This window comes from Echinococcus granulosus (genome assembly GCF_000524195.1).
Source record: "Echinococcus granulosus chromosome Unknown EG_S00075, whole genome shotgun sequence".
NCBI lineage: Eukaryota > Metazoa > Platyhelminthes > Cestoda > Cyclophyllidea > Taeniidae > Echinococcus > Echinococcus granulosus.
The window spans coordinates 74,368-95,204 of NW_020170455.1; the positions used below are offsets into that span (position 1 = coordinate 74,368).

The 20,837-nt window shown below is 40.6% G+C and overlaps 2 protein-coding genes across 2 annotated transcripts; one reads left to right on the forward strand and one right to left on the reverse strand. All coding sequences in view use genetic code 11, as the record gives it.

Moving 5' to 3' along the window:
* Positions 1-2,006: 2,006 nt before the first annotated feature.
* EGR_07342 (Metabotropic glutamate receptor 5) lies at positions 2,007-9,207 on the reverse strand (the record flags this gene model as incomplete). The annotated part of the gene is made up of 2 exons (XM_024496591.1): positions 2,007-2,263; positions 8,574-9,207. 2 exons carry the CDS (start codon positions 9,205-9,207, stop codon positions 2,007-2,009), a joined length of 891 nt encoding a protein of 296 aa, XP_024348970.1.
* Positions 9,208-12,164: 2,957 nt separating this feature from the next.
* On the forward strand, positions 12,165-17,455 carry EGR_07343 (hypothetical protein; the record flags this gene model as incomplete). The annotated part of the gene is made up of 5 exons (XM_024496592.1): positions 12,165-12,326; positions 12,688-12,785; positions 15,077-15,112; positions 17,155-17,317; positions 17,390-17,455. The coding sequence occupies 5 exons, from the start codon at positions 12,165-12,167 to the stop codon at positions 17,453-17,455; spliced, it is 525 nt and encodes a 174-aa protein (XP_024348971.1).
* Positions 17,456-20,837: the final 3,382 nt, after the last annotated feature.

Consider the following 20,837-nt stretch of genomic DNA (forward strand, 5'->3'; position numbering starts at 1 on the left):
AGTTGTTGTTGAGACAGCATTATGTGGGCTATGGCAAGGAATACGTGATTTGGCAATATATCTAACTACCCTAGAACTTTAGCCCCTAAGGTTAATGCATCATCTTGATGACGCAGAGTCCCACATCGGAGCATCGTGGAAGGCAGACATTTGCTGTGAAGACTCAAGGGCTGAGGCCTAGCCAAATCTCCCTGACGTTTGGCACTTTTCCTTAATCTGGGGTTCTAATCACCAGCCTGTATCCAAGCAAGAGGAAATCAAAAAAATATTAAAACACCTAGTAATGAGTTCCTTGTAACTTTTGCTGCAGATACAGTTATTTATTTCCTCATTTTAAAGGCGTGCGATTCTTATTCCTTCAGTTGCGATTTGGTAACTGTTTCCGCAAAAATGGATGAGTGAATTAACTTCCTGACGCAATCTTTGTCTACACCTGATGAGATATTCAGCAGACCTGGCCTGGTTATTGGTAGGTGCTCTCGTTCGTGATGTGGGCGGCCATCTCCTTGTAGGATAAAGTGGTCCATTTAGTTTCTTTTTCATCTCAATCGGTATAAAATCATGTAAATACTAGCGACAATTGAAGCACATGGTAAAGTCATGGTGTTTCGTCCATGTCAATGGCTATCCCAGCCATTTCATAAATTGGTGATAAACCTTCTCCACACTGATACACCACTTTTTATTGCCATTTCTGATATAAGATAGAAGTTACTCAAATTTCCCCCCTTCATATATTTTTCACCTCTTGAGACCCCAGAAGTGTAGATGGACTATGTCGTACCACCCAGAAAGAATTTGATTCGATGGTCATGTATCACTCAAATATGCAGGAGGTGTGAGAAGATCCTCCAATGTAGGGAAATAAAAGCTCAGGTGTGGCTATTGATAAGTTGCTTGGAGTAATAATCCCCACCTTTTCATTAGACTAGACTGTTGAAAAATAAGTAAGATAGTAAAAGAAGGTACTCGAGGCTAAATTAGTTTCAACTACTTCACTTGGAATTACCTTAGCTGCCTTTTAACCCATTAAAGTGTAGTTTATCACTTCGGTACAAAATAGTATCTTAGTTTGAAACATTTGACAGTTGGATTTCTGGCTGCAGAAGAGGCATACGGACGGAAACTTAAAAACTCAACAGCCTTTTAATCTTCTTACCGAACGCATGATATTTAGGTAAAATTAACATTTGCCATTTATTTGTTAGGAAAGCTCTTTTTCCTGTCATCACCAAAAAATTCATCTTCGTTAGGGAAAAGATAAGTAGTTTTCAATAAACTTTTCTCAAACTAAACATTGGGTATTCAAAGTGTTTTAGGGAATTAAGATGGCAGATTTATAGCACAAAAGAATTTTTAAATGTAATGATTCTATCATTAAAATACGTTTCACTTTTCATTTGGAAATGCCCTTGGCAAGGGGTTTGCATAAAGCCCAATTTTTCTCCTCCAAGGTGAGGCATCTTACTAACAAAATGACTTTTAGTGCCCTGTGTTGAGTTACCAACAAGGAAGATGGCAAATTGTCATGTCTTATTCTTGGCATTTTGGCCTCCATTCATACTGCTCCTCCTTCCTGATTTCTAAAGTTCGGTCAGTACTGCCGACTGTTCCACAAAGGTTCAGCTGTACTGATGAGTCCTTACAGAAAATATCTAAAGCCAATCCTGATATGCGTGTGAATGGAGCAGGGGACTTTGACAAATTAAATGCCCTTTCCAATTCATGAGGATGGGGATAGTCGCAGTTAGACCTGAACGCTCCATCTTCCCTCCTCCTCAGGTGGCTCTATTACATGACGTGTTTCGGGTGTCTTTGGAATAATGCATTCAACACGAACATACACAACCGAAATGCCACAATTATGCTGATGACGCCTATCACAAAGAAGAATTTTTGTCCCCTCAATGAAGGTACCAATTTCTCAAAAAGCTGACCCATTCTGTGGATAAAATTGGAGCACATTCAATCTAAGGAAAAAACTTTCGCATTACAAATTTTGACACTTACGCTCCGATGAGCATGTAGCCCTTCCCCTGCAGATGTAAGGTGTCCATGGCTTTCAGCAAACCAGCCACCGTTTCGCCTTGGCAAAAGCACACCACAACTTTGGCCTTTCGGTCGGGGTTAAAGATGTCCTGCGCTAACTCGAGAAAAGCTTCCTCTGTCTCCTTGTTGTCGATGCTCCTCTCCGTCTCAGAGCAAATTCCGATTTCATCCATACGATACCTCAGTGCGGCTATGCCTCGATCACCGTAGAATCCTGCAAAAAATGTTCAGTTTTCAATTAGATTTTGTTCGTCCTTCTTAAAGCATATTCGTCTAAAGCTAACATTTGACAGTTCAGTCATTCCCCATCACAAGCCAGCTAGTAAAGCCATTTCAAATTCCTTGTAAGGAACATACTGTTTGTTTTTCTAAATTTGTTGTCACTTTGGCTAGTCTTTAACCACAATTTCTGCATTCCAACTGATAAAGTTTCAAGCCAAATGTTCTTTATACTTAAGTCCCAAATCCTTAATGATCGGAAGAGGAGGATCTTCTTAAACTCGATCTACCTTTCTTTGATTTGGTGCCACTGGAATCGTATCCTTTGAACCAGGTCTGGACAGTACGCTCTGGTATCGCGTGACACAACTCCTCTTAATAATATACATGAGTTGAATCGAGGGCTGTCTGTAGCCTCGGATCCAAAGCAAACTCTCTTCCTAGAGTATAAACACAGGAAGCACATCCCTTAGACCTAACCAGCACTTCACGACATGAGGACTCCAAATAAGGAGGAAGTGATGAGGAACATAAAGAATGGTCCCTACGAGCTAGATAAAGTCACCATGGCAACCGGTGCCAACTGCTGCACAATTTTTTTGGCGCCTAGAAGACATTTTCAGTCTTCTAGGAGTAGCAATGAAGGCCGCCTACGTTGTCGATTTGCCTTCATGGTGAATAGTCATTTGGACGCCTGTTCCTCACGGCAGTGTCAACGGCAACTAGAGCTTTGGAGAATAGCTTTTGAATGTAACAAAATAAATGGTTTGACAGTTAGAAGAGAACAGGGACCTGCTCTTCCCAAAAGGTAAAGAGAGCGACAACTTTCCGCCTTTAACTGGTTCTGCTTAATTAGCGTTGCGGAAATTTTTTGAAAAAAAAGGTTGCAAAATTTGGATTTTGTCAGATAAAACAAATTTTGATAATAAAACCCACTTTTTATTTCCACAAATATTGGAAGATTAGAGAATAAGCATTTGCGCCCAATTTGAATAAATTTTGTAGGTGGGCAGCGGACAATTCAATTTATTTTTAACTTTTCTGTAAACGTTAATGCAAAAGTGAAATTCAAGAATGCGAATTATTTAGCCTTCGACGAAATCCACATTACAATTATATTTATTTAAAACCTAGAAGTCAAAACCCTTATACGGACTCATGCTTAGCAACCCACTTCATTTGTATTTTATAAATTTTATTTTTAAAATTTGATATAGAGGGGCTTTATGTGTTACAAAACTGAGTGCCTATGTATATTCCACTAGCATCATTTTGAATTTAAAGGCTAGAAAATAAAGTGAAAAAAGGCGAGAAATACGGACGTGTGGAAAGGAGGTATTTGAAAATAGTCTCACGGAATGTAGGAGAGGGACTACAATTTAATCGTTGGCATCATCGGTGCACTCATTTACTGACCTCTCGGACACAGAGAGCATCCCCACTGATCACGACGTCAACCGTGCCAAGCAAACGCCACAAGCGGGGCCAAACTCTGGCCCTGTCATCCATTGCACAGCATTTTCATGCAAGACACGCAATTATGTTGGCGGTAATTTGTCGTTCCCGAGCCTGCCACACAACTCTCTAGGTTTAGTTAGTCAAGTATCCTTGCATTTATCTTGTCAGCAGGTAGTGAAAATGGTGGGGAAAGGGAGAATAAGTTGTAAAAGATAGAGAGGAACAGCTTTTTGATGTATTGGAGCATTTTAGATAGGTGAATACCCACTGCTAGAACAAAGCTCTTCGTATGACGCCGAAGTGAAAAGGTTCAGCTGCAATTCTTACAGTGTAACCGGTAGAGAGTACCCTTAACATCTAACCAGAAAGAAAACCACGGGTACAGATGGAAGCACGGCTAATTTGACTCACAAGAGCCAAAGAATAGCCAGAGAGGTCTGAAGGTTGGTAAAAAAAATTCATACACCTCTTAGTCTACAAGGCCACACGCATACACCGTTGGTGAAGACGAAACAGTAAAAAGGCTATTAGGACAGTGAGAAAATCGCATTTTTTATCACCAGAAAAGCTAAAAAATTGTCCAAGGACTATAAAGTTGAAAAACGTACTGAATATCATTCCGAAACAGTGGCCAACAAAGATCGTCAAAGGACCTGCTATTTCGTAACCTCTTTTCACCGACGCCGTATACGAAAACACAATACATTTTCAAACATCTAATGTGAACTTAAAGAGAAAAAAACCTTCTTTGAAACATAATGACCTATTAACTACTTGGCTGTGCATTTAAGTGCTCGAGTTTTTCAGTCTCCGCAGTTTGTACAACCGTCAAGCAGAATGCCCGGAGGGCCATTTCTGAGGTATCCAAGATCATTTGCACATCAAGAGGAAACTGCTTCTCACTTTATAAGTTGATGCTCCTCTAGCTATATCCTTTGCTTCAAATGCTCAAATTCTTGAAGAAAGTTTGTTTTAATAGGAGGATCATTGGAGGTTGGCACAACTTCAGACACTCATTTCATGCTCGCCGGTTTTTCCTCCCCAAATAGTAAATGAATATTATTGCACCAGTCCGGTGAAACACTGCGGCATATTGAGATTTACTTTTGGGTGGCTCCTTTAGTTTCTTACAATCTTGTCTGTGGTTTGGCTTCCGCGTTACACTGAGGTCAGGCGAGTACGCATTCTCAGGCCACTCCACAAAGAAAACTACTTGCCACACGAAAGTGTGGCATGCGACACCGTCAAACACCGTTAAACACAAAAAGAACCCAGTAAATTTTAGATTTTAAGTTGACTGAGTTCAGATCCAAAGTAAAATTGGGATTTTCTATGGAGGAGAAAATCGTGACTTTCCATTTTAAATATCACACACTTGCACCATGCTGATCAAATAAGCATTTTTCGATGGAACACAAAATTCCCCCAAAAAACAGGGAAATAACAACCACTTAGTATCTCTTTTTCAAGTCATGCTAAGTAAGTTCTTTAATAAAATAGGGTTATATGGTTAAAGACAGAAGGTAATTTGGAATTCATATTTCGGATCTAACGTTATCCTCTTAGATAGGGGTACGTGGACTTATCCGCCACAGACACTAAAGTTATGATTAAAAACATATTCTTTTTTCGGAGTGCAAAGGGAAGAGAGGTTTCTTCCTCGTTTATCTGTAGGTTTTGAGCATCCCTTCCTAAATAAGTGTTTAGAAAATGAGGAGGCTCTGCAACAGTCCTAGTGCATTTAATTTTAACTACTACTTTCCGGAGCAGTATAACTTGCAAAGGGTCTACGTGGGTCGCCGGAGGTTTCGGACAAGAAACGCATTTCCTTGACTTCATGACTATTTCCCTACATTTGACAGTCCACTGCAGTCTACACGTTTGTATTAAATCCCTAGTAATCACTAGGAGGTAGTAGATTTACACTTTGAGCGCAATTTTTTTATCAAATTAGCAGAAAAAAAAATTTTTTTGTCATAATTACCTTATACGATCGACAGCATAGCGTTTTTAACTAATGTAGCACAAAGTAGCTCCGAATGGCTGATGGTAAAGCAAAATTACCGTTGCCCATTAACATGGACAACCTTCGCTCAAAGTTCAACCACCTACGTGACTGCCGGGGTCCGATGTGCATTTGGCTTTTTGCAAAAGAAATGAAAATTTCCAAAGAAAATCGTAAATGTTCCCATCTATTATTGGCCGATCACCTTACAGGCAGTATTCGAGTGATACATCGCGCTGCTTGTCGGAGAGCACCCGACCTCAGTCCCCACACACTACTGGCCTTTGCTCTTTAGGCTCCACAAATGGTACTTAACCGTGCCTTTAGTTTTTTGTGACCAAATAATGTTTAATTATTTGTTTGGGGATTTTCGTGGCAAAAAGGGCTTCAAAATCTGGCAGCTACATTTCAAAACACAGTTGCAACCGACCGACCACAATTAAGGGTGAAGTAAGTTTGAAGTTGCCGCTTTAAAGTAGATGGCCATTTAATTATTCCAAAATCTGCGAAAACTATTACTCCAAAACATTTCTGATGATCTGTAGTTAAAAAGTCACTTGGAGAAAGATTCCATCTGAGCAGCTCTTAAATATACTCCAGAGCAAAGCATTTCTTTCCAAAGCGTTCGGTAGGTAACCATTTAAACAAGTAACTTGACAGGGTTACTTAGTGTTTCAAAACATTTAAAATAAAAACAGTTCAATGTGTACTTTTAGAAATTTTTTAATTAAAATAGTCTGCACAATCCAACAGTTGCGCCTCGGGTGCGCATCATTTGTGCCATGCGTGAACCCCCAGTCTGGGCTAATGTCTGCGTAAATTAAATTGAAACGAAAGTTCCATCAGTAATTAAAAGTGACAAAGCTGCGATTAGTGGTCCCGATTGCCTACATTCTTAATATTTTAGAAGAAAATAGACCAAATTAAAAAAATTATTTTGCTGATGGTGACAAGTGCTATTTGTTTCAGTTGGCTTCTCTCGGGTTTCTTGGCATACAGGGCGCCATGTATATTTGTGATCTGGTTCTATTCAGGCCCTGACACCTTCCAACGATTCTTGATAATACTTGGGAGACATAGAGTAACATTTGATATTTCTTCCACTACTTCTATGCGCTAACTTATCTCCCTGTCTGAATTCATCCGCCAACTTATTTGAATTTGCCTTTTATTAAAGCTAAGCCTAGTTATTTTCTTACATTTTTTTACCGTAAATGCCATATTCGGTTGATCAACACAGCAGACCACGTGGTAGACCAGACTGCGGTCGGTCTTGCAGCTATAGCGTGGCAATTACTGTCACAACGTTGACGGCAATTACTGGTGTATTTTTGTGCCTTTTTCTCCTGGATAAGGAAAAATTTTTTGACACTCCTTTAAGCTTTTGCCCACCCAAAACAAATAAATTTGAAATGATGGGTAAAAATTGCTTCAGCTAATCAAGAAGTTGAGACTAAGCGAGGCAAAAGATAATTTTGTGAGCATATAATGATGAATTGACATGGTAGATTTTAAAAAGTGAAGCTGACGTTCACATTCAAAGCGTCAGCTGTAGACATATGCAAACTGACAATGCAAAATTTCCTTTCTTTTTTCGAAATGACAGACACAGTGTAGTTATCTTAGTAGACAATTCTTTTCTACCGCAATTTATGCGGGGCTAAACTTCTACCCATTGACTCTTGAAAAGAATTACCAAAGAGTAACCTTTCAGCAATAAATGATAAATAAAAAGAATCCGCCTTTAAGCGCAAAAAGCAGAAATTAATTGCTCAATTTTAAGACCACAAAAACAGGTTTTTGTGAAGTCTAGCCAACTTAATTGCGGACTTCATGAAATTAGCTTTGCCAGTAAGACGGGACTAGCACTGACAGGTCAGAGGTCTGAAGTTACCCCACTAGTAACAGCTAACTGTTAGTTTGAAGGCAAATGCCTCGTCTGAAGTCCACTTGCGATTATTCCGCCATCATTCCTTCAGGCCCGTGCTTTCGAGGATCGAGGTAGGCTGACTCCATCCAGGATCGAGTTGCTTACTCATTACCGTCTGGCTTATGGTGAAAAATTTTGATGTAGTTTTTACAAAACAACCTGCATATCTACGTTTTCTTTGAAAGGAATGGGAACGGAAGGAAAAGATAAATGTCATAGTCGTCTGACAAGACAATCGCTGGGTCACTTTGGCATGGCAGTTAGGATTGTGGGATAAACTTATGCCTTGTGCTCTCCCACAGATTGGGCACCACGAGTTGAATGTTTGTTGGAAGGGCAAATTCATTCCTCTCTTGGAGAAGAAACGAAAGTGGGATTACTTTGCACGGTATGGAAAAGTAGTATTAGAAGATACCACAGGATGGCCCAGTACAAGCATTAACCCTACTTGGGCTCTGTTTCATGATGTCTATTGAGATAGCAAAATTTATGTTCAAAACTCAAAGACTATACCCAAAAAAGACCTAACTTATTTCCAAGGAATTGAATAAGAGAATTAGAGGCATTTCAGCCATCCCTCTGATATGTTGTGGATGAACGGTATTGAAGTCTATCCCTTCTGGTCGTCCACGGTACCTGAACACAACAAGTTGTTTATATTTATAACCGGCAATCCTTACACAGCAATAAACCAAAACGTATTATAAAACAGATATGATTTTTCTACCTCCTTACTAGGATGAACTTATGACACTTTGACAGTGAAAGCCCTAGGACAGGGCCAAAACAATGGAGAGTAAACGCTACCATCGTCAACATTGTCGTCGTTACTTTAGGCTAGCTACCCGTGGAAGTAAACTCTTACTTCCAAGCATTATGAAGTATCTATAGAAGAACTCAAAAAAATCTCACCATTAGAATTCACTAAAGCCACGTAAGTCCATCCATATCTCTTCAAAAGGGAAACAATAACCTCAACCTGCAAGTCGTCTGATGGCACGACTCGCAGAAAGTACTGATACTCCGCGATGTTACTTAATTCCGCGGCAGTAGCTGAGTAGCCAATTTGGGGAATGGAGAACAGCTGCAGCACTTGATGTACCTGTTTGGTCATCTCACTCGAACCAGGTCCAATCAACGCGGCAATCGGTATCTCGATACTACTGGGTGATACGCCAGGCGGTAGACACTTCCCATTCGATCCATTTGTCATTTGTAGACAGTCTTCGTACTCTCGGTAGATAAATGCAGTTCGAATAAAGTCCATGCACTGTTCCAGGGCTATTGGAGCATACCAACAGGTGTCTCGAGCGTCCACTCCTAGACGAATCCTCGGGAGGATGTTCTCATTCTCATTGATCATCTGAATGGTTCGGATGAGGGTTTCTATTCTATGGATTCCATACTGTTCTCGCACGTTGCCACATTGTCTAGAGAAGGCTGTTTCCACTGTCGGTTGTTCGTGGATAGGAAAAAGTGCACCAATCATGATGTCACCGGGAATTCTGACCTTGAGTTTATGGTAGAGAACCCCATAGGGGGCCATTTGGAGTTCACTGACGGTAACGAGGAGGACGATCCATATCCATCGGGCTAGACCCATTAGCTAGAAAATTTGGCCTCCTTTTTGCGTGCAAGCTAAGTGTGATGGTGGTACACTTGGCTTTCAACGTGCCGCAATCCGGCCACGGCCACTTAGTGATTCCGAGCGGGCTGATTGGTGGATTGAGGGACAAACCCGAAGGCGATTGGACGGATAGCAGAGTGTGGTAAGAAACTTCAGACTGCGGATCGAGTATGCATCAGTAATGAGTTTGAAATCTCCGTCATCACTTTTCTCCTAATTTACCTTAAAAAAGGTGAACAAACATCCTGACGGGTGGTACCTTAAAACTGACAATGTTCCATTTTTTCAGTAAATACCGATTTGTCCTGAAAACTAATATCTCAGAAGTGGATAAAATATTAATACTTAACTTATAAATGAATTTTAATAGTGTTTATGAATAAATAAATAATTTCATTGTCCTTATTCTTTAGCCAAAAGTGTTTTTTCTTGCTTAAATCAGTTGTTATTATTCACGTCGGTCTCTATGTATACTGATATAGGCAGAAAAAGGCGATTTTTATGGTTCATTTTCATAACGTATCACTTAGTTATAATAAAAAGCCTTCTTTGGAAAAAAAATGCTCTCTGGACAAGACACTTTTGAATATGTAAGGTGTTTTTCCTTCATAAAAGTATCGGGCAACCAAGTGATCGCCCGATTTCCTGCAATAAAAGAATAGCTCAAAAGGTTGATTAGGTCAAATGTTTGCTTTATAAGTCACGTCAGAGAGGACTAAAACAACTTTAGACTTTCATCTTGACTTACTTAAGAGGTGAGTACTTTCCTATTCTAATCAGAAGTAGACAGCGATGCACCACTGAGGCAACTGAACGGGGAAGTAAAACCATTTTCGAGTGGAATGCTGAATGACCACGCGCTGTGTACTTTTTAAGCGTCCCACTGGAGATTGGGCAAACAGTTTCTGTAGCTGCGATCTTCGTTGGGCAGAGAAGTCTGATTCACCTCCACCAGCCATCCATATGACGAGAGGATTCAAAGTAACTCGAGGACGGAGGAGGGCACAATAGGGAGATGAGTCGCAGTAGAATGTATTTTATGGGTTCCTAGAAGTCACAAGACTCGGTGTTGTAAACCACACTTAAATTCGGCAAGAGTCTTCTAGTCTGTTGTTGTCATGACCCAATCAACTTGCAATTTGGCCTTGAAGATTTCAAGCATTAAGTTAGAGGCTACTTAATAAAGCTCAAAAGTGTGCGTCTGATTGCTTAATTTAGGAGTGTTTTACTCAATAAGTTCTTTTCAAGTAAGGTGAAACATAGATAGGCCCCCCTTTTAATAGCACAGTGGTAAATGCTAAATTATTTGCCTCTTAACCCCTCATCGGACACAGGCATTGGGGAGTGATTACAACAGACCTGATGCTAATTGCTTCAGCTACCTGGCTTTTAATCGGAAAAATAATCTCCGTAGTGGAGGACCATGACTTTACTAGTGTATGAAACTCATAATTCACAAGATCATCACCACTTTGTGATCCGACCAGACCATTAGTGAAACGCTGATTCACGTCGCAGTAATTCAAACGCATTGCCCTTTCTAAAAGTGGGAAAGAACTTGAAGGCAAGTTTAAATCAGGTAATTTTTATCACCCATTTCCATGAGCACAACTTAGTGGTGATTTGATGTATAAAGTAGACGGGGAAAATTCGTGGTGGTTAAATATTTAAAAAGTGGAGGCAAAGTTGCTTAAACAAGTGGACCGCGCTTTTGGAACTTAAGTGTCTCAGGTGAATTTATGGGTGAAAATCCATTAACAGGCAAGAAAAACTCTACACCCAAATGTCTACTCGTAAAGTTTATCTGATCTTCGTGTCAAACGCTTAAGAGTTACAAACCGAAAATACAATCATCGTTAAACGCCTGTTTCGGGGCAATTTTTCCAGCTAATCCCAAAAGACATACTAAATGCACTGGCTACAGAGCGTTGGCTCATCTTGAGCTGCACAAGACAAGCGAACCCCCTCAATGCAGTTCACAGCGGAGGTGAAGGCCTGGATCACTCCCAAATCCGCTAAAGGCATGACCGAATTCGGGACCAAAAGGATTAAATTTTGATGTTGGACTTAGAGAGCCAAACACTGGAAGCCCAGAGTACGAAAACAGAGCGGGTGAGCTATGACACAGCGCGACATTCTTCTGCTAGCCACCACTTTGATGCCATGGCACAGCGTCCACGTCATCTCTCCGCACATTTAGACCATAACATTCTACAACCTCTTTGGGAGTGTACAGAGAGTTTACCTACCTTCCAAAAATGGTTCAACAATAATCTCTCACAAAACCTCAGACATTTTCAGGGCAATTCTATTTGGTTCACGACACAAACAAAGCAGTTGGGATTTAACAATGAGCTGTAAAGATACTCTAATTATGTTTGCAGACTGGAATTGTTAAAACAGATCATAGATTTGATAAAAAACTTGCGCCAGTAATACAAATTCACCAGGCATTATTTTAAATAACACTTGTTTCCACTTTTATGCCTAACAAATAACTAAGAAGTTGAGAGCACAAATTTTAAGATTTTTATTAAAACATTTCAAAAAAACTCCTGCGAAATAAGTCATATTTTGGGGCGACTTTCTCGGTATGAGATCTTTAATTGATGAGTTCATTCCAGATCACTAAAACTGCGATTTCGATGGTGAATACAATATTAATGATGACAACCGCGAAGCAGCTAGTAAATGCTAAAGTCATTTTTAAAAACATGATTTTATTTAAAAGGACTATTTGCGCCAACTAATTTGTTATTTTAAATGGCGAAATGTAAAAGCTGGAAAATACCGTTTCAAAACGATTTCTTAAATATGCAGGAGGCTGTTGAATTTTCGTGCTAATATGTGCATAGGATCGTAGAAGGCGGGTAGTGATGGTAAATGGGTTCGGTAATGGGAAAGACAGTAAAAATCCAAACTGTAAGTCAACTATTCAGTGGTGGAATACCTACCCCAGTGAAAGAGTATCCGGAGCTGCTGTCATTTTACCTTCCTTTAGACGTTTTCCAACAATTCATCTAAAAAAAGCAATGAAGGTTAAGAGTTCTCCTTTAAAGGGGATTTCTTGATAACTGTGTTACTGTATAGAACAAATAGCCGCATAGAAGAAACTCACTCCATCCCGAGTTATGCAGGAAGGAGCTGCGCTTACTGTAAACACATGGAACCGGAGGCAGGGGTGGCAAGAATTCGCTTTTGGTTGAACCGTAGGAGCCAAAGCCAAACCCGCTTTCTAGTGATTCAGTGTATTCACTGTCTCGCAGTTTAAGTGTCTGGTGCTACTGCCCGAAACTAAGGCAAACTTCATCAACCTATGTTTTGTCCATTCGTCAATACCACATCCAATGGCCGGTTCGTGCACTGATCCTCTTTTTAATCCTACGTGAGCATTTTAAGCTTCCTTCCAGTGAACATATTTTATTTGCTATTTTAAAAGCCAGTGGGATTAGAATAAATGCTGTTTTGGACATTTGTGGGAGAACTTGGATAAACAAGTAAATGGTCTATCTAACAAAAAAATATGCGACTTAGCAAAACAATTGACCGACAAATAGCAAGCTTCCGACATTTAAAGACATTTCAACTTAAAAGGGAAGGGAATTAAACGTCCTCTGGCACTTTGTCGTCGCAGAAGTCGTTACAAGGCGCGCCAGTCTAAAATCAAGACTTATTGTTGACGCAATAAATGGCTGAGGCTGTAGCCTCAGCCAGATTGGCATGTCACCAAGACCTGGTGCAGGTTCTAGCCCCAGCGCTGTTCCCGCGGTTGCCTTTGAACATGCAGCTGTTTCGGTCATCTAAACGTTGCTGGTGTTGTCAACCCGACAACAAGTCACCAGGGCTTGTTATTACACATCCACAGAGGTCCAACGCACTTGGCCTTAAAGCCAGCATTGCATATTGTCCAACCCACTCCATTTTATTCGAAATATCGTCACATCAGGTACCTGTATTAAGGAAGGGGAATTTACTGGATTCTCACAACTCCACTATCAACAAACACACTTTAGGTGAAAAAATAATCCTTTCTCATCATTCCGTTCTCATCGCAGTGCTGTTTAGCAGCCCTTCACTCAGCGCTTAGGTCTGGTGTTGCCTCAGTTGTTCCTTTTAATCCAGTCCACTAGCCGCTACTGCCGAGTTAGCTTTCTGAGCCTTTAGTGGAGCCGGAATAAGGCATTCCAATAGAATGATTCGCTTCTGGTTGAAGATTCTGATATGACCAGAAGGCAATGCCACCAGTTTAGAAGTGGTGAAGTATCAGATAGTCAAATATAATCAAACATTTGATCACGTCCTACAGATGACATCTAGTCGAAGAAACACTGATTGAATTTTCTGACTCACAAATTATGCTTTATTTCTGGATTAAAAATTTCGTTAACAGTCTAAATCCCCTGGATCTCCATTTACTTCCTCCGTGGAGAACGATGGGGTTCCCTATGTGGCGAGTTTAGTCTACTATGGTCTCTTGCCGCCTAAGATGCGTATTTAAACAAGTTATTTAGTATAAAATCTAGTACCGAGTCAAGCAAAAGTCAGTAACCCCTAAAAGTGATCGAAACATGCAGAACACTTGATTGATATCCACGGCATCATTAAGAAGGCAGGTTCATGTTATTTCTACGATTAGTGTACTAGTTAATGCTCACTTTGTTTGACTGAAAACGCATTTTCTTAATATGTCTTTTAAATGGCAGGGGTTAGATTACGCCGCCCATCCCCTCCTTACCGAAGAAATCGTTACTTTCATTTTACGTGACAAGAGTCATCTCACTTCCAAATTACTTGGTTTGCAATACAAAGCTACGTACATAAATAATTAGAGTTCAACAAAATAAAATACACCCCTGTAAGGGTACACCACTGGATAAATGTGAAGAGGACAAGGAAAAATCGCATTGAAAATGGCGTTTGAAGGAAAGAAGCTCCGGAGACAGCACCAAACAAAGGGCCTAAAACGACGAAGGCTCTATATGAGGCAAGATTCTGTGGATAGACCTATTAGGTACAGCAGTTCACTAATTTTTGACCACTAAATGGGGCGCTTTTTTTCTCTGAAGCATGTTAAATGGTCTAGTTCGATGACTGTTAACAAAATTTAACTGGCCCAAGTTAATTGGTTTTGTCATTATTTAAATCAACCCTTTAAGTTAAATGATGTTTAAATTATGTTACGAGAAAGTGATATTTTAACTTTTTGACATATTCAACACTTAAATATTTGAACTCTGAAATGAGACTGTAAAGTATTCCATCTTGAAGAGTTTATCCTCCTTGATGTTCTGACAGGAATCGTGCCAGTATTCGTGCTCAAATATAAGTAGTTCCTACCGGACTCGCTATTTCACGGAGTGGCCCAATCGCCCAGGTTGTTTCTTGGCCTAATAGTATTTTGTAAGGAAATGTTAAAACTATGTGATAAAACCCCTCCAAGAAGTTGGTTTCTAAACCCTAAGCCTAGGGCAGCCCTCACAATTCGACCTTTAGCATTCACAATCACCTTCCTTGTATTCACTTTACCCAGCTTGGCGACGTCTTCAACTTCCACTGTTGTTAGAATTTGATTGACTGGTGCATACCTTTGTTACCCACATCAGTGTTAACCTTTTTTCCTCTCCTAATTTTTGAGTTTCAGCCCCTGCTCATCTGGCCAATTTCACGACACCTTAGGTACTCAGTTAAGATGGTGGTGGTAATTTTGGAGGAGGGTAAATAATGCTTCTGACCTCCCGTAGAATAAGCTTCCAATCCAAAATCATTTTACTACAATTTTTTCATTTAGATTTAAAACTTCTTTAAAAATTTGGATTTCATTAAGGTAAAGTGAAAGCAGGAAAGGCAAAGTGTCTTATAACTTCCCTCCACCACTGGCATTTCTTTGGGGCATCAACCGGTTCTACACTGGAATTGTGAGCAGAAAGACTACCGAGAGCAACTCTAAAGCTAAGAATCTCTCATGCAGTCGTCTTATAATGCCTTGGGAGTTCGGAATTGGGGATAGAGTGCTGGCTTCGGCGATTATCCATCGACTATTGTTTCCTTGCTCCAGATTCATTAGCACCATGATGAACAAGAGTGTTGGTAAAAAAGGGTGCTTTTTTATTCCCTCTGTATTTCGGGGAAATTTTTAAGAATTTCCTCAGATAAATATCAGTGCCGTGGGCGTTTTGTAGACATGCTTACCGATTGGGCGTTGTGCGAAACACTTCAGTCATTTAAAAGTACACATATGCAAGTACTTTAGAAAAACTTGTTCAACAAAAATAGCTGAAGGACGTTAAATGTAATTGTCAGTAAATACGCAAGGTATCCGGAGTGCTAAGTGGATCGTTTGGAGTGATGCCTCGTCATTACAAGTAAATAGGACTTTTCTGACGCCTTCAAACATAGCAAAACGGATTCGTGACGTAGATGAGCCAGAATCACACTTATTGGGTCCAACTCATTATTTATGATACGAGGGCGTCAGTAAAGGGTACCATGCCAGTGACACAATGGCGCATGCAGGTCAGGTTTGCCAAAAATTGGCAACCTTATTGGCCATCCAGCAGAGCCTGCCAGCTCTACTTTCGCCACTTGAGGAGCTAATGGCCTTTCTCAATGCACCATTAACTGCTTACTTCCATTCTTTAAGCAACATCAGTTGAGAGCAGAGTGAATTAACGGTTTAGTGCCCCCGTGGACAGCAAATTCTGTCTTTTACCGGCATAAAAACAAGGAACCTACACCTAGATACCACTTAGGTTAGTTAAGGAGGATCGTTCCGCATTTTCTTAATAATATAACCCACTTTTTATTCGTTCATTAACAGTCTTATTTAAAATGACGGTTTTATTTTTCTGCCTCTGCCATTCACTTTAGAAAAAGGCTTCCCTGCTTATCAAAAATGATTCGAGAAAGTTAAACTGCAGTTTCCTTCAAATTTTCTGCTGAAACCCCCTCTAAACACAAACAATTTTTCCTTTGGTACATACGCTATTGACCAAAACTAATTTTGCAACAGAGGTGCTTCGATTTTAAAAACTAATTGGCCGTCAATCATGGCCTCTTACGGAAGGCCTTCAAAAAGCTAGCAACAGGACCAGGAAACTGTAGGCGCCAAAGATAGGCCCTACTGCCACGCGGAAGTACAAACAGCGTAGGTGTCGCACTTCCTAGATTTGCATTTCTGTAACAGAGCAAAACTTCGTACGACATTTGGAAGATGGGCTTAAGAATCTGGTTATACCACACGATTCATCATCGAACAAAATTTGCTTGGGTGTCTTCCATCCTATTTCAGTATGGAAAGGAGGTTTCTAAAACTCACTGAGGCCCTAAAGCTTGAAAAATTTTTTCAAAATCCATTTGCACATCCGGTCCGTAGGTATTCATATCTCTCCATAAAATAAAAAGAAGTTTTATTACTGACGTGCAGCAGGACCGGGAAATTGTAGGCGCCAAAGGCAAGCCCTCCTGCCAGGTGGAAGTACAAACTGTGTAGGTAGAAGTATATTTAAAAAAAATAGTCAAATGTTGCGTACTACCTGGTAATCATGAAGAGTACTAAAGTCAATTTCTAAGTACTTCTGGTGTTTTTGCCCTTTAATACCCAAATCAGCTACCGGGCATTTCGATTGTTAATAAATCAGATTTGTTGCTCATCGAAGCCATTTGGAGAAGGCTAGCAACAAGGCAGGCCTCAGACAGGTTTTAACTTTCAGTGCGAGTAACCGCAATAACCACCATCCGTGTCTTGAGAAGGAGCGGTTGACACTTATAATGACGTGAGAGGATCAAGTTACCATGGTATAGCAGAGACCACATTATTAAACACCTTGTGCTTTAAGATTAAAAGCGCTGCAAAATAAAAAATTTTAGCTTTCTTGTTAAAATTGCTGCCAAAATAAAATATCAGAATTACGAAAGTTTAGGAAATAATTTCCGAATTACATTACCGTTCATGAAAAGCCGGAATTTTAGTTTTACAAACGAAACTGAAAGAAAAAAGTCAATACCTGGGGAGGAGATTCAGCACAGATATGTCAGCACGGCTGAACCACCCTGAGGCATTGTGGTTCAAATTATCGTTAACCTTAAAAACTTATTTATTTAGGCTAACTACTCAAAACCGAAATTATTCCCTATTCTCTACACCGTTGGCAAAACCAGACAAATTTGAGCGCTAGCCTCACGTCAGTTTCACGTCCAGCAATGAGAACGTTGTGCTGTGAACCACGAATCACCATGGTCTGGATCGTCAATAGCAGGCGAACGGATGGCTGTCTCAGTAGCCTTTGTCCGATTACTGAGCCTCGAAATGTCTCCGAATCGCACAAACTATGCATGAAGTCTTCTGCGCAGGCTCGCATCGCATGCCTTCGTTCCCATTTTCATGATTAATTGTCCGGACCAGGCTGGTCTACGACGCATGCACCGACCACTGGGGCCTGTAATGCAGCCATAAGTGAAAGCTTCTTCATAGCTTTCAAATTAAGAGGAAGAGTTCCATGTCAACGCCTTATGTATTGCAATTCGAATATCTTTCGTGACCAGCACAAAATTTTGGTAGTGCATTTAAAATGTCTTCCATTTAGGAAATAGAAATCTCAATCCCTAAAATACGTGGTAAGCATAAAATAATAACAACAAAATATATTTTGCTGCAGTTCCTTTTCTTGGCTATAAGTTGGCAGTAATGGGATAATTTCGCAGCTCTGGGGACAGGGCATACAGTAAATAGCTTCTCCCTACGCCATGGGCAATTCTAAATCTAAATTAATTAGGGCTAGGGGTTCATGAGGGTAGGGCGACTTCCTTATCCACCCACTCAGCCCAGCTTAAAAGGAGGCCACCAGAATAGTCCACATGATGTGGTGATTTAGACGGACACAAAAGTTCTCTGTCTTAAAGGCTGTCCCCACCGCTTTGCAAGCCAACCCAAATGGGCGTTACTCATTTCGGTTAGCTTTTATCTTAAAGAATGTCTGTGTGCGGAAGCAGATAACACTGCCCAGAAATGGCTTCCGGAACTGGAAATGTCAGGAATAACTTTCAACAGTATTGAACATGGCTTGTGCAGCCACCTGTTTGCCAGCCTATCATCTGGTGAGGAGGAGTTGGAATAGCTGACCAAATTAATCCCAATCACATATTATCCATAAATAGATGATGATAGGGTTAATAAATAATCACCTTTTTGTCAAAAAATTGGGGCTGGGAAGGATTTGTCACCTGGATAATGCCTCTGGTGATGTGATGGGAATGAGCATGTCGCCAATCAGCCTCTATCTATCTCATACCTCTAAAACAGGCATCACTTCATCCCCAGAAGACTCCTAATGTTGTTTAATATATGTGAAAAGTCAGTAATTGGGACAAAAGCCTTGCCTCGTACCACGAAAAGTATCTGTAAGAAAATCTTAAGGCCAGGACAGGAAATGCTCCTCCATCCTTCTTACTTCCTTGCTGATATCCCCTTTAGTGATGACTATCACCTTCCCTTGGTGATAAAATATAGAATATAATCAACAACTGGAAATAAAATTGGTAAGACTGAATTGTTTGCTTCTGGAAATCAAATGTTTTGTGTGAGTAGACTTTACAGGATCGTGAAGTCCCCAACGCCTTCCTCGGTTCACATCCCGCTTTGGCCACCACAACGCAATTGGTGCTGTAGGAAAGACATTTACGAACTAATCAGCCACATCAGTCACTAAATTTGTGTGGAAGTGAGAGGATATTTGGCTGAAACGTTATTAGTCTTTCTTGGCAATTCCGCTAGATCTAAAGCATCATCCTGTTAAGGAAGTGTATTAGAGAAAGAGGAACGTTGTGATCATCTTGTGTGACTTAACAGCAAAGTCGTTTAGTAAAAGACGGTGCTAAAAATAGTTATGTGGAGAAAAGTTTTATTGCCTGGTTCTATGTACCACGCTGTTTTTACTACCAAGCTGCCCTGTCATGCCTATCAGAGTTCCATCCAGCCAGTAGAGAGGTGGGAGGTATTTTGTGTGCTCACCTTGTCGATATCTTCATAAGGATATCACGGGCTGCTCCAAGGGCACTTCCCGGATGATACACGGCCAGAGTCACTTCATTTGTTAATGGCTTTCCTTTAGAACACGGGACAAGGGTAGATGTCATTTCCAACACTTCTATTAAGAGTTGCCACCGATCCTTCCATTCGTAGCGTAACCTTTTTCCTTCGCTTTAAGGTTTAGCATTCAGTAATAAAAACCAAAGCAGATGTCCTTTCCGCTGCCACCGATACAGAGCCTCGAGACTTCCCGTAAGACAAAAGAAATTATAATACTGGCACAGAAAATGTGTTAGTAACGTGCAGAAGGATTGGAGGGCTACACTGACAGCTCGAAAGCCACGCTAAGTAATAGAATTTCAATGGTGAATCCATTGGTGCCCACGTAACCAAAACGAATAAATAAACCATTGGTCGATGCATTGCAATTAGCGATGAAGTAATTTAATCAGCATTTTTAAAAAAAGGGTTGTTTGCTTTAGCTGCCTCTGCAGTGATTGGTTTGTATTAGTAACAAAGGATTCTTGCAAAACGCCCGTTTAAAGAGAAGTCAAAGGCTTCAAGCAAAACTGCTGTCGAATTAAAGTGCTGCTGTCCGGCTCGCTAAATGGCTGTGATGCCGCAATGCATGTGGTGAAGAGAGCTTCAGAACCATTAAGCGTGACTAGAATGACTGTTTGACAGGACTGGGAATACGTCTAATCCACCCGTGAAGCCGAGTTTTCCTAGTTGTATAGTTGCTCCGTGCGCATGCATTCTTCATTCTCCGCGAATCGACGTGTTTTGGCAATCTGCCCACACCTTTATTCTTCCCTTTTACATATCATTTCACCTTATAACGTCGTCAAAGGAGACTTGAAGACTAACTTCAGCTTCAGTGGAAAGTAAATCCGGTTCAAAAAACCAAATCCTAACTATGGAAGCTTGATGTAGACACTGTTCGTCAGGAAAGAAGGTATCCACTGTGAATGACTGATTCTGTGGAGTTTGGCAAGGAGAAGGTCATAGAACCCAGATATGAGATAGGTAACACCCCCAGTAAGAAAAAAGAAACCTAATACGAACAAATTAAGGCAACTTTTTGTAACCTTTTTGAACAGTGGACGCACCGATTTATCACCTAAACTGAGGTCAACTCCTCCTCTTTCCACTGCTGCGCCAGCTGTAGTATGTCATTCGAATTTCAAACACTTCTAATCAAATTAGTCTCTCATTCTTGTTGACCACCTGACAAAGAATGCCGCATCCTAGAATTCCCTAATTAATATAAAATATGCCAACTCTGCTTACTGCAAACTTGCAGCATCAATTTTGACCCTGCCTCATTACTGGGTAAAATATCAGACTTCTGGAGCTGAGGCGGAAGCGTGACCATGCAGTTATGCAGAGCCTCCACAATCTCTCTGCTGCAGTCAGTTACTTTTCAGGCCAGGTAATCACATCACCCCCACTGTAGGCACTACTTAATCAATGTAAGCGTTATCCCCCTTGCAAAGGAAGAAGGCGCAAAAAGGACGGTAGGGAT